Genomic DNA, 12,381 nt, shown 5'->3' on the forward strand with positions numbered 1-12,381 from the left:
GGACAGAAGCTGCAGCTAATGTGCCATTCTGCGATAACCAGCATGGCAGTTCTGGGCTGTATTGTTTTGTAATGATAAGCTGATTTATTCTGTGTTGCTTTAAGCAGACAAGCCATGCTGATGTTTTACCCAAGAATTTGATATGTTGCTGTATTCTTTTCCCTAAACTGCTGTCATGTGAGGCAAGATGGGGAAATCTAATACATAATTTATATGGTAATTTCTGAGACTATAATTTAGGAAACACCGCCACCAGTTACTCTAGCTGACTGGCAAGTTGACAAGCTTTAGAATCTCTCGTCTATCTTTCTCCCCACCCGCCCCCAATGCCATGCTGTAGTTGGTACTATGATAGCCTGAGCAGAGGAGAAGCTGAAGACATGTTGATGAGAATTCCCCGAGATGGAGCCTTCCTGATTAGGAAAAGAGATGGGGGAGATGCGTACGCCATTACTTTCAGGTAAGTGTAAGGGCAAAGTCATATGTAGGGAACAGCTCATTGGGAGGTTAAGTGAACAAAAGTCATAGAGTCTTAAATAGCACTCTATTAAATAAGACTTATATCTTCAGTGGATTTCTCTTGGCTTTCTCATTCTTGAAAAAGAATGAATTTTTATCCCTATGAAAACCACAAAGCTTTCTAGGGGATTCTCCCCATTATTCTTAGAGAACTTCTTTCCCAGTGATACTCTCTAACTTATGTTAGAGAAAAAGAATGAATTTTAAGGTTTATTGGCCTTGTAATTTTTTTCCTCCTATTGCTGTTGGGTAAAGGAACTTGGGGGAAATGAAGTTTGGGATAAATTAGGATAGTTTGACAACTCATTTCAGGGAAAATCATGTATAGTTTTAATGCATATTGATTTGATAAAATTGTGAGGTGTTGATTACTTCAGAGACATAATATGGTATGGAGTCAGAAAACCCATTTGAGCTTTGGCTATGACGCTTTTTCTTTGTGGACCAGGGGCAGGTCTTTAAAATTTTCTTTGTTCCTTCATCTGTAAAAGGGATTAATAATAGGTACACTATCATTTAAAACTTATATCTTGCCTCATTACAAGTATTATTGTTTGGCAATTTTCTCATGTGGATCAAGAATATTAATAGTGAAACTCATTTGATTCTTTAAAAGAGATCTGTGGTTATGGTTAGATTTCACTACTCTGATGGATCACAGATCTGAATTTAGAACTCAAGGGGATCTCATAGATGATCTGGTCATCTCCAACTTATTTTACAGATGAGGAAACTGAAGCCCAGGGAGGGTTAAATGACTTGCCCAGTGTCATACATCTTAAATGGCATGGTTAGGGTTCAAACTCAGATCATCCAATATTCTTTTGCATGCCCCGTGCTTCCTTTCATAGTTCAACCCAGAAAGGCACTAATTTTTTCTGGGACCAGGTCTTTTCATCTTGACTCCTTTTGTCTTGGCCTATGATCCAGAACCACTAATTAATGGTGAAACTCCAAGTCTTAAAACACTGATGGGGGGGAAGGGAGTGTGTTTTGGGGACTACAATTATCATGGAAGTTATTAATTTGTTTGCCTCCCTCCCTATGAAATCCTGTCTCTCCAGAGCCAAGGGAAAAGTGAAACATTGCCGGATTAACAAAGATGGGCACCACTTTGTTCTGGGGACATCTGCTTACTTTGAAAGTTTGGTAGAATTGGTCAACTACTATGAAAAGCATGCTCTCTACAGGAAAATGAGGCTGCGTTACCCAGTGACTCCAGAGCTACTGGAGCGTTACAACACTGTGAGTGATCCTCCTTTCTGGGAGTCAGTACAAGAAAAATGTTGTCATCTAATCAGATCTGATAGACTGACTCTGGATGAGAAGTCTACTCTCTAAGTCTTTTAAGTTTTAGAGCCAAAAGTCTCTGCCAGGTCTCAAACCTGGCAGGAAGGTTACTATCAACTTGCTTTTTCTATTGCTTTCACATAGACCAGAGAGTTGAACTCACAGCCCACAAATGAGCCAGAGCCAGCTGAAAATGTAATAGGAAATTGTTTAACAAAATAAATAAAAATAGAATAAGACAAGATAAAGTGAATTGGTGGTTTTCACTTTATGCAGCCTACCAGGGTCTGTTTCTATTTGAGTTTGACACTGCTGATCTAGACTACTCTCTCAGTTTTACATATGGGGGAAACTGAGGTCCAGGAAGTGGTTTTTTTTTGTGCCTTTCCTCAGGTCATGGAGATGGTAAATGGGAAATCTAACCTTTCTCCTACTCTAACACTCTACCACACTCTACCTATTCATAGGTACCCAAATTTACATGTCGAGGGGTTTAGGGGAGTAACAGTAAACTGTGCTGCCTAAGGCTCTGCTATTATATGGTATCAAATTCCCTAGTTCCTCTCCCTCTGCTCTTTGTTTAATGGCCACTGAAGTGACAAATAATAATAATAATAACTCATGGAACTATCAATTTTGCAAAGGACTTTATATATTTTACCTTATTAAACTACTCAATAGTGCTTCAGGGAAGGGACTATATATTATTATTACAATAAATTTATTATTATAATGAATTCCAGCCTTCCACCAGAAATTGAGAGAGTGTGCAGAGTTTGGAGGGAGTGAGAGACAGCACATCCTAATGGATAGAGTTCTGGCTGGTTTCAGAGTCAAGAAGATCTTACTTTTATGGGACCCTGGGCAGGTTCAGTCTCAGTATTGGAGACAACTCTCTAAGACTGTTCATTGTGGATCAGGTTCTGATCATAAGAAATATAGGAAGTTCATCACTAGGAGCTCCCTCTACTGATGAAATTATAAATCTAGTTTAAAAAAAAAAGCGTTATGTGTATATGTATGCATCTAAATACATATACATATACATATACATATACATATATATATATATATATATATGTAGATAGCAATAGATTGATTAAAGGTAAAACTGTTATTTGACTAAGAGGAATGTGCTAGAGAAGATAGAAAGTCACTTCTAGAAGTAAAATTTTCTGCAACAATTCACACAAAATAGCCTAAAACTCCAGTAAATAGGGGAGAAAGGCATGATATTGTCTGCTAGGCCCTGGCCTTGCCTGTCTTTGTGCTTGATGACATAGGGAGGCAAATGAAGTCAAGACTTTTCTCATAACTGATTCGTTTGTTGGATGTGGTGAAAAACTTAGAGACAGGTATCCCTAATCCTTAAATCCATAAGCCAGGACCATTTAACTACTTGAAAATTATGTACCTGAGGGAAACCACCTTTCCTGGTTCTCTCTCCTCTTTCCCATCCTTTCTATGATTTTTCTCTTATTATTTCTTTCTCCCCAGCTCCCTATTTCTGATTCAATCTAGCTTTGGCGTTTTTTAATCCTTTTACCCCTCCCTCCCCCTCCCCTTGGCCCTTTCTCCCTCCTTTGACTACAAGGATCAAAGGATAAGTACAATTTTATTGTCCTTTGGACATAGTTTCAAATTGCTGTCCAGAAAGGTTGAATTCATTTACCACACCAACAATCCTCTATCTTTCAGGATCTCTTTCTTCTCTACTGTGAAATATGAATACATTATTTTCAAATTTTCTCCGGACATTTCTTAACTTCTCTCACTTCTTGAAATTTCAGGCAGTGTATTCTGTGCTCATCTTTCCTGAATGAGCTCTTCTCTCATATGGAATGTCAGGACCTCCTATTTGCTGTAGTTCTGAACTCAGATTGGGATCTAGGTTCCCAATCCATGCAATAGTGGTTAAAAACAAAAAAAAAAGTTATCAAATGTCTTCCTCATAGTATATCTGTGAGGTAAATAGTTTTAGCATTATGACCTGAGGTAGAACAATGAATGAAGTGTTGGTCCTGGAGTCAAGAAAACCAGAGTTCAGAGTCAATCTTAAAAGCTTTCTAGCTATGTGACCCTGAGCAAGTCACATAACCTCTTTCAACCTCAGTTTCCTCATTTATAAAATGGGGATAATAAAAACAACCACTTCCTAGGGTTCTTGCAAGATATTTGGAAACCTTAAAGTACTATATAAAGATGCTATGTAAACAATACTATAACAATGATAATGATAACTACCATTCACTTGCTATGAGCCAAGCATTATACAAAGATTTTTGGAAATATAAGCTCTATATTGTTGTTGCTCATTTTTTCCCATCAGGTCTGATTCTTTGTGATTCCTTTTAGGGTATTCTTGACACAGATATTGGAATGGTTTGCCATTTCTTTCTCCAGCTTACTTTACAAATGAGAAAACTGAAGCAAACAGGGTTAAGTGACTTGCTCAGGTTCACAAAGCTAGTAAATGTCTGAAGCCAGATATGAACTCAGGTCTTTCTGACTCTAGGCCTGGTATTTTATCCACTGTACTATCTAGCTGCCCCAAACTCTCTCTATCATCTTTAATTTTTATAAATGAGGATGTTAAGGCTAGTGTTCTTTGATGTTCCCAAGCACCTTTCAATAAATATGCAAGTCAGTATTGGAAACTTGAGGCAGACCAAAGGTTTTTCCTTCTAGGCTAGATGACAATTAGTCATTCATGTTGTAGAAAGACTTTTTTAGACATCGCTTGCGTTAGAAGGCTATTGAAGTTCCTTCTATCTCTAAAATTCTGTGATTTGGTGATTCCCAAATCCAGCTGTTTCTTTTACACTACATTGTCTCCTAAGGCATGGAGGTCTTATATATTTGAAGGTCCTACTTTCTAGTCTAGGGAGTGTATGTATGTATGTATGTGTGCATGTATGAATGTGGACCTGTTCAATTAAGTTTGTGATCATCATTAAATTCCACACTTAACCATTCTCTAGACTGTATTGTTTTCCATGAAAAGCTGAAAGATTTTCCCATAATCTGCTAGCTCCAGGAACATCTGTGATTCCCCTCTTTTTTCCTCCTATGACTACTTTTTATGGGTCATTAACTCCCTTGCTGGATTCTATATATCCCTTCTGTATTCTCCCAAGAGAGAAGAAGCAACCAGATGCTAATTGCTATCACAGAATTTGTAAAGAATATCAGGAGAGCATAGTGTATTTTTCCATTTTAAAATTTTTCTTGATTTCTTCTTTCCCAGGAAAGAGACATAAATTCACTCTATGATGTCAGGATGTACGTGGATCCCAGTGAAATTAACCCTTCAACGGTACAGTATTTGCTTTTCTTTAATTTAAAAAAAGTTCCTTATTTAGAATGTTTGTGGAGAAATTGTGGAGAAAAATAAACATGGGAGAAATGAAAGTCAAACTTTTCTCAGAAATGAGATATCAAACTGTCAGCCACATATAATAATCCCAATATAGCTTTGACTTGTTGAAATCCCAGGGTTTAATTTAGAAAGTTTAGATAAAATAATTTATCATTAAGTCTTTATAATTTGTACATACTAGTTGTATTGGCTGATGGTATTTGTTAAATTCTCTGGTTCTCTGATCCCTTGTGCCCAATGAGAATATTAACTCTTGTTCCCGTGGCCATTTTGTCATATGGGTTCACACCTCAACGGCTGCTGGTCACAGCCTTTCCCTTGACCATTCTGCCTCTAGTCCCATTGCTCATGAAGAGAAAGTTTATAAAGATTTTATTTATTTTGAGTTTTACAATTTTTCCGCTAATCTTACTTCCCTCCCCCTACCCCCCCCAGAAGACAATTTGCCAGTCTTTACATTGTTTCCATGGTATACATTGATCCAAACTGAATGTGATGAGAGAGAAATCACATCCTTAAGGACAAAAAATAAAATATAAGAGATAGCAAGATCAGACAATAAGATATCAGTTTTTATCCTAAATTAAAGGTCCTTGATCTTTGTTCAAACTCCACAGTTATTTCTCTGGATACAGATGGTGTTCTCCATTGCAGATGGCCCCAAATTATCCCTGATTGTTGCACTGATGGAATGAGCAAGTTCATCAAGGTTGCTGTTAGTGTGTACAGTGTTTTTCTGGTTCTGCTCATCTCACTCAGCATCAGTTCATGCAAATCCATCCAGGCTTCCTGGAACTCCCAACCCTCCTGGTTTCTAATAGAACAACAGTGTTCCATGACATACATATACCATAGTTTGCTAAGCCATTCCCCAATTGAAGGACATTTACTTGATTTCCAATTCTTTGCCACCACAAACAGGGCTGCTATGAATATTTTTGTACAAGTGATGTTTTTACCCTCTTTCATCATCTCTTCAGGGTGTAGACCCAGTAGTGGTATTGCTGGATCAAAGGGTATGCACATTTTTATTGCCCTTTGGGCATAGTTCCAAATTTCATTCCAGAAAGATTGGATGAGTTTACAGCTCCACAGACAATGTAATAGTGTCCCAGATTTCCCACAAGCCTTCCAATAATGATCATTATCCTTTCTGGTCATATTGGTCAATCTGAGAGGTGTGAGGTGGTACCTCAGAGAAGCTTTAATTTGCATTTTGAAGAGAAAGTTTATAGAGGAATTTTTGTTGTTCTTTTCTCTTTGGCATCTATCACATTTGTGCTCATTAGGTGGCATTGTCAAAATTCTGATACTGAATTTTAAAAAATACAGTGGTATTATTTAGAAGTGTAAGAAATTAATTCCTAAAAACTGAGGTTAAATTGAGTGGCATATTAAATGTATTCTAGGGAGTTTCCTTTTTGAAGGATCTTAATTGTTTTTCCAGAGGATAGGACTCAGAGAAATGGATGAAAGTGGCAAAAGATCAAATTTAGGTTTGATGTCAGGAAAAAAGAAACCTTTATAAGAATAGTGAAATGGACTGCCTTGTAAGGGGTAGTAGGTTCCTTCCCATAAAGGCCTTCAAGCAAAGATTGGATGGCCACTTACTGAGTGTATTCAAGAAAGGTTTCTTTTGGGGAGAAGCTTGGACTAACTGGTCTCTGAATCCTTGTTCACTTGTCAATTCTATGATTCTGAATCATTTCTTAAGAAATGAAGATCCTTGGGGTGGCTAGGTGGTGCAGTGGATAGTGCACTGGCCCTGGAGTCAGGAGTACCTGAGTTCAAATCAATCCAGCCTCAGACATTTAATAATTACCTAGCTGTCTAACCTTGAGCAAGCCACTTAACCTCATTTGCTTTGCAAAAGCTCCCCCAAAAGAAATGAAGATCCTTTTTCTAAGTAATCACCTCTCCCCTCCTTCCTCCCCAGTTTTAGAAGTTCAGATTCTATTATGCCAAATTGTTTAAAACCCATAAGATCTACTAGTATATTTTATTTTTTATCTAGTATCTTTCCTAATGATATCTCAGAGCTTACTGAAGTGATCTTGATTTTTTTTTCTAAGATGCTCAGAGCATGTAACAGTAGTCTCTTTTAAGTCTATTTCTATGAATCTCTGAGGAATGGAAGGGTGGAGTGTTTATATCTAGGTCCCCAGTCCTGGGGAACAAGAACTGAAAAAAAAATCTCTTAGAGGAGGTCTATAGGATTTGGGACAATAATGGTGAACTCATTCTTGAATTCCCTGGTTGTCTTTGCTATGCCTTGGTCAGACCCACCAACCAAGGAAGTCTTCAGTAGGAATTCACACTGTATCATCTTTTTCTTGTATTTGCCTTCTCTGAGGCAAAAGAACAAATTGGTGGAATGGTGCCCATGTAACATGGATCCAATTAAGCTGCCTGACTAAAGTAAAAGGATTTAAATGGCATGAATTAGGTAGAAGCAACTTTTGCATTGTCAGAAAATACAATTTACTTGAGAATTCCCAAGTTCTGCTGCTGCCAGCAGGAATATGGAGCTGACTTGACCATTTCTGTGCTCTGTGTCTCCCATTATGTGTTTGATGGGAAAGGGGATCATGACAACTACTTTTTCTGCTGCTGTCAGTATTTAGATGAATGCTCTGACTCCCAACAGCTCAACATCCACAAGGGGAAGTCCTTAAGCAGCATTGGCGCATGTTCATGGCAATAGATGGCATTCCACAGCCTTGAAGCAAAGCCTTCTCAGTCTTAACGAGAGGGAAGTCAAATGACTCCAAAAGCTAGACTTATTGATTGGAACCTAAGCAGCCTCCCCTTCATTCCCTTTGTCTCTCCCTGCCTTCCTTCCCTCGCCTCACTGATTTCTTTTTCTTTTCATTAAAAGCCTCAGAGAACCGTTAAGGCTTTATATGACTACAAAGCCAAGCAAGGGGATGAGCTCAGCTTCTGTCGGGGGGCCCTCATTCACAACGTCTCCAAGGAGCCTGGTGGCTGGTAAGTTGTGCCCCACATGGGTATCCCTGCTTCAAAACTTTGCTGAAGACTCATTTAACTCTTAGGAACCATGCCAGGCCCAAGACTGGGCCCCTGTATCTTTCCCCCAATAGGGTGTCCCTGAGGATATAATGAAGTAGGTTGTGTGCTGTTAGAAAGATTTGGGCTCAAGGCTGTTTCACCAGCTCTGGCTAAATACTGCCCTTTGGCCTTTCAAATACTTCAGATTGGTCAAAAGATGCTGAGAATGCTCATGCCAAGTGAGCCTCTGAAAATGGGGGATGGAGAAAGTCACTGCTTATCTTTTAACCATTTGGGCTTTGGGAATGGCTAGAATTCCCTCTATTATATTTTTTTCTCTTTCTTTAAAAAAAATCACATTTTTATTGTTATGTTTTGTTCACATATCAACTTAATATCTAAATATATACTTTCCTCCTCTCTAAAAAACTATTCCTGGGGCAGCTAAGTGGCACAGTGGATAAAGCACCGGCCCTGGAGTCTGGAGTACCTGGGTTCAAATCTGGTCTCAGACATTTAATAATTACCTAGCCATGTGGCCTTGGGCAAGCCACTTAACCCCATTGCCTTGCAAAAATCTAAAAAAAAACCTATTCCTTGTAACCAGGATTTTTTAAAAAAAGGGAAAATCAGTTCAGCAAAAACCAATCAACATATCAATAATATTTGTCATGATGTTATACTATATATATATATATATATATACACACACACACACAAATATACATACATATTATATAATTATATATATATATATATATATATATTCATGATTGTAATGGATTATTGCTGCATATAAGGAATGAAGAATTGGGAGAAGCAAAGGAAGACTATCGTGAACTGATACAGAGAAAAGAACCAGGAAAACAACATAGCTGATGACCACAGCAAAGTAAATGCTAAGAACAACAAAACTGTATGCTATGTAGTTAGGATGATCAAGCCTGGCTTCAGAGAACTGAGAAAATATACATCTTTCCATTACATACACATGTTTATATTTGTGTATTTGCATGTGCATATTTGGATATGTGTGGTCTTATAGACACATGTAAAATTTGTATATTCATGTGTAAATGCACATACATATATACTTGATATTCCAGTCCTAGTTCCTCCCTTCTGCAAAGAGGGAAGGAGGTACATTTTCTTCATTCTCTGAGTCCAGGCTTGATCATTCTAGCTCCCTAGCATTCAGTTACTTTGCATTTACACTGTTATGTTATCAGCTATATTGTTTTCTTGGTTCTACTTTCTTTTCTCTGTATTTGTTCATATATATATATATACATATATATGTATATATATACATATATGTGTGTATATATGTCTTCCTGTGCTTCTCTTAATACTTCATTCCTTGGTTCTACTTTCTTTTCTCTGTATTTGTTCATATATATATATATATATATATATATATATATATACACACACATATACCTATGTGTATATATACATATATATATACACACACATGTCTTCCTGTGCTTCTCTTAATACTTCATTCCTGATTTGCAGAAACAGTCCATTACATTCATGTACCAGTTTGTGAAATGAAGTTGATTCAAAAGTGAGCCTCCTAAGAGACAGCAGAGAGCATGGGGTTGGGGAGGGTAATATCTCCAGATCTTTGTTTTTATCTTTGTGAAGGGCTCCATTCAACCAGTAATTATTAAGTTCAAGGGGATACAAAGATGGAAAAAATTTGGAGTACTGCCCTTAAAGGAGCTCACAATCTAATGGGCTGTATAGAACATCTATGCTAATAAGTCTGATACTTGACTGAGTGTGATCAGTTAAAGGAGAGATTCCCTACAAAATTTGAGGAGTAAGGGAACACTTTTGGAGAAGAGATGGAGCATTTGTTGTTCTCCCTAAGCATCCACACCTCTCTCTACTTCTACCCAAGCTTGGGTAGGACTGGTTGTTATGTTAGGCTTGCCATCCGTCTCAGTTTATCTATAACTGTTCAGACCTTTGACCTTCCATTCTGAAGTATTTTCGGGATTTCTCTTCATCCAAATAAAGCATCAGGGCAAGAGTAGAAAGAGAAAAAATCCAGTTCCTGCAGTCGCATTTCCCTTTGGAAATCATCATCCCTGGTGAGCTTTGGCTGCCTTTGACCGGGTAACCAGCTGCAGCTTTTATCTCACCAGGGAATCAGCACAACAGCTGGGGAAGTAAATGGCTGTGCAGAGATCATTAATACCCTTCACACAAAGGCTTAATAGTCCTGTGCTTTATTTAGGTGGAAGGGTGATTATGGAGGAAGGATTCAGCAATATTTTCCATCTAATTATGTGGAGGACATATCAACAGTTGATTTTGAAGATCTGGAAAAACAGGTGAGCCTGGCTAATAATAGTTGCAAGGTTGTCTGTCCCTTTCATGAACTGCACATTTAGACATATTTAACTTGAGCTGCCATGTTGCCCTGGCAGAGATTCAACATGATCAAAATATAGTTTGTTATCTCATTCATTCTCCAAGCAGTTTCTAAGTGCCAAACACTGTGCTAGGTTTAGAAATACAGAGACAAAAATGAAACAATCCTTGTCCCTGAGGAAACTTCATTCTGTTGTGTGAATACAAAATAACAACAGATTTTGAAAACAAAATATATGTAAAATAAATACAAGGTAATTTGAGTAGGAAGGTTTATAACCCCTGTAGAAATCAGCAAAAGTCTCTTATTGGATGTGGATAACTTGAGCTATGCCTTGAAGGAAGAGAGATGGGGCAGAAATGATCAAAGCAAAGATTCCAGGTATGGAAGTTAACCCATACAAAGACATGGGGGCAAGAGATGGTGTGTTGTGTATGGGGAATTCCAAGGAGGTCGTTTTGACTGGAAGACAGAGGGCATGAAAATAATAAGATAGTCTGCAAAGAAAGATTAGATCCATATTGTGAAGGACTTTAAAGTCAACAAAGGCATTTGCATTTTAACCTAGAGGTAATAAGGAGCCACTGAAGCATCTTGAGCATGGGAGTGACATAATTAGATCTATACATTAGGAATATCATTTTTGGAGTCGTATGAAGGATGACTTGGGGGGGAGACTTGAGGCAAGGAAACAAATTAAAAGGCTATTACGATAATACAGGTGAAAGGTGTTGAGGGCCTGGATTATTCTGGAGTCATTCCAGCCAACCAATTTTGTTTTAATCACATAGTTCTGGAAGAGTTGGAGTGGATAGAATAATTTCCTTCAGAGAGACGGAATAGAATCATGGTAGGAACCTGTCCCCTACTTAAAGTAATCTTACGGATTAAATGCTTCTCTCAGTTGTTCTGACATTAAATTTATTCTGAGAGTTATTAAAGTAACAAGTAGAACTGAGAGGTGAATAAGGTCTGAGATGGATTAAAGTTTAATATAAGGACTCATCTATAGTCTGTTGATTGGAAGGTCCCCATAATCAGAGATCCTGAGTTTTATCACAGTGTAAATATTACAGTAGAAAGAGTTCTGGCTTTGGAATCAGCAGATCTGGGTTTAAACCCTTATTTTGTTGCCTGTTACCTTAGTGATCCTGGACAAGTTACTTAGTTTCTATGGATTTCTGTTTCCTATTCTGTTAAAAAAAAGAAGTTGGACTAGATGATCTGTAAGATTTTTTTTCTAGGTCTAAATCTAGACTTTTATGAACAGTCATTGGTATTTATAGTGATGATTGTTGTGCCCTACAAGGTTGACTCACTGTCCAGAATCTTAAGATGATGGCTAAATTAAGCTGTATATTACTGTAAGTATAGTGTCTTGTACTCTAATTCTTTGAAAATTGGGAACTCATATTTTACACATATAGGGATTAAACCTTAACCAAGATGCCTCATTCTATAGTCATGGAGGATGACAGAATTTGATGAGTAGATTGGATGAAATGGCTTCATATTTCCTTTAGAGTTCATGAGAGATATATATTTTTGCAAATTTAAAAATGACCCAATATGAATGTTTTAGGAATCTGCTGGCAACAAGGTCACTAGAAGCTCTATGCCTCATTCCTTCTCTATCTCCCTATGGACATATTTATCCCATAATGAGGATGAATTTTAAACAGGGCCGTGGGAAATTTCTCAATTCAGCGGTTTGATTTTGAATCTGGTTGTGTTTTTAGCATTCTAAAGAATAGTGTGAATTGTTCTACAGGTGTCTTGAAACTGCTCTTGTTTCTTC

General features: G+C 37.6%; 1 protein-coding gene across 3 annotated transcripts in view; it reads left to right on the forward strand.

The window, feature by feature from the left end:
• Positions 1 to 12,381, forward strand: part of PLCG2 (phospholipase C gamma 2) — a 182,617-nt gene that overhangs the window by 129,342 nt on the left and 40,894 nt on the right. For all 3 annotated transcript variants that reach the window (XM_074209748.1, XM_074209746.1, XM_074209747.1), the window contains exons 19-23: positions 341 to 460; positions 1,584 to 1,764; positions 5,057 to 5,125; positions 8,067 to 8,176; positions 10,446 to 10,542. In XM_074209748.1, coding sequence (XP_074065849.1) covers positions 341 to 460; positions 1,584 to 1,764; positions 5,057 to 5,125; positions 8,067 to 8,176; positions 10,446 to 10,542 — 577 coding nt within the window. The remainder of the gene's footprint in view (positions 1 to 340; positions 461 to 1,583; positions 1,765 to 5,056; positions 5,126 to 8,066; positions 8,177 to 10,445; positions 10,543 to 12,381) is intronic.

This window comes from Macrotis lagotis, chromosome 1 (genome assembly GCF_037893015.1).
Source record: "Macrotis lagotis isolate mMagLag1 chromosome 1, bilby.v1.9.chrom.fasta, whole genome shotgun sequence".
NCBI lineage: Eukaryota > Metazoa > Chordata > Mammalia > Peramelemorphia > Peramelidae > Macrotis > Macrotis lagotis.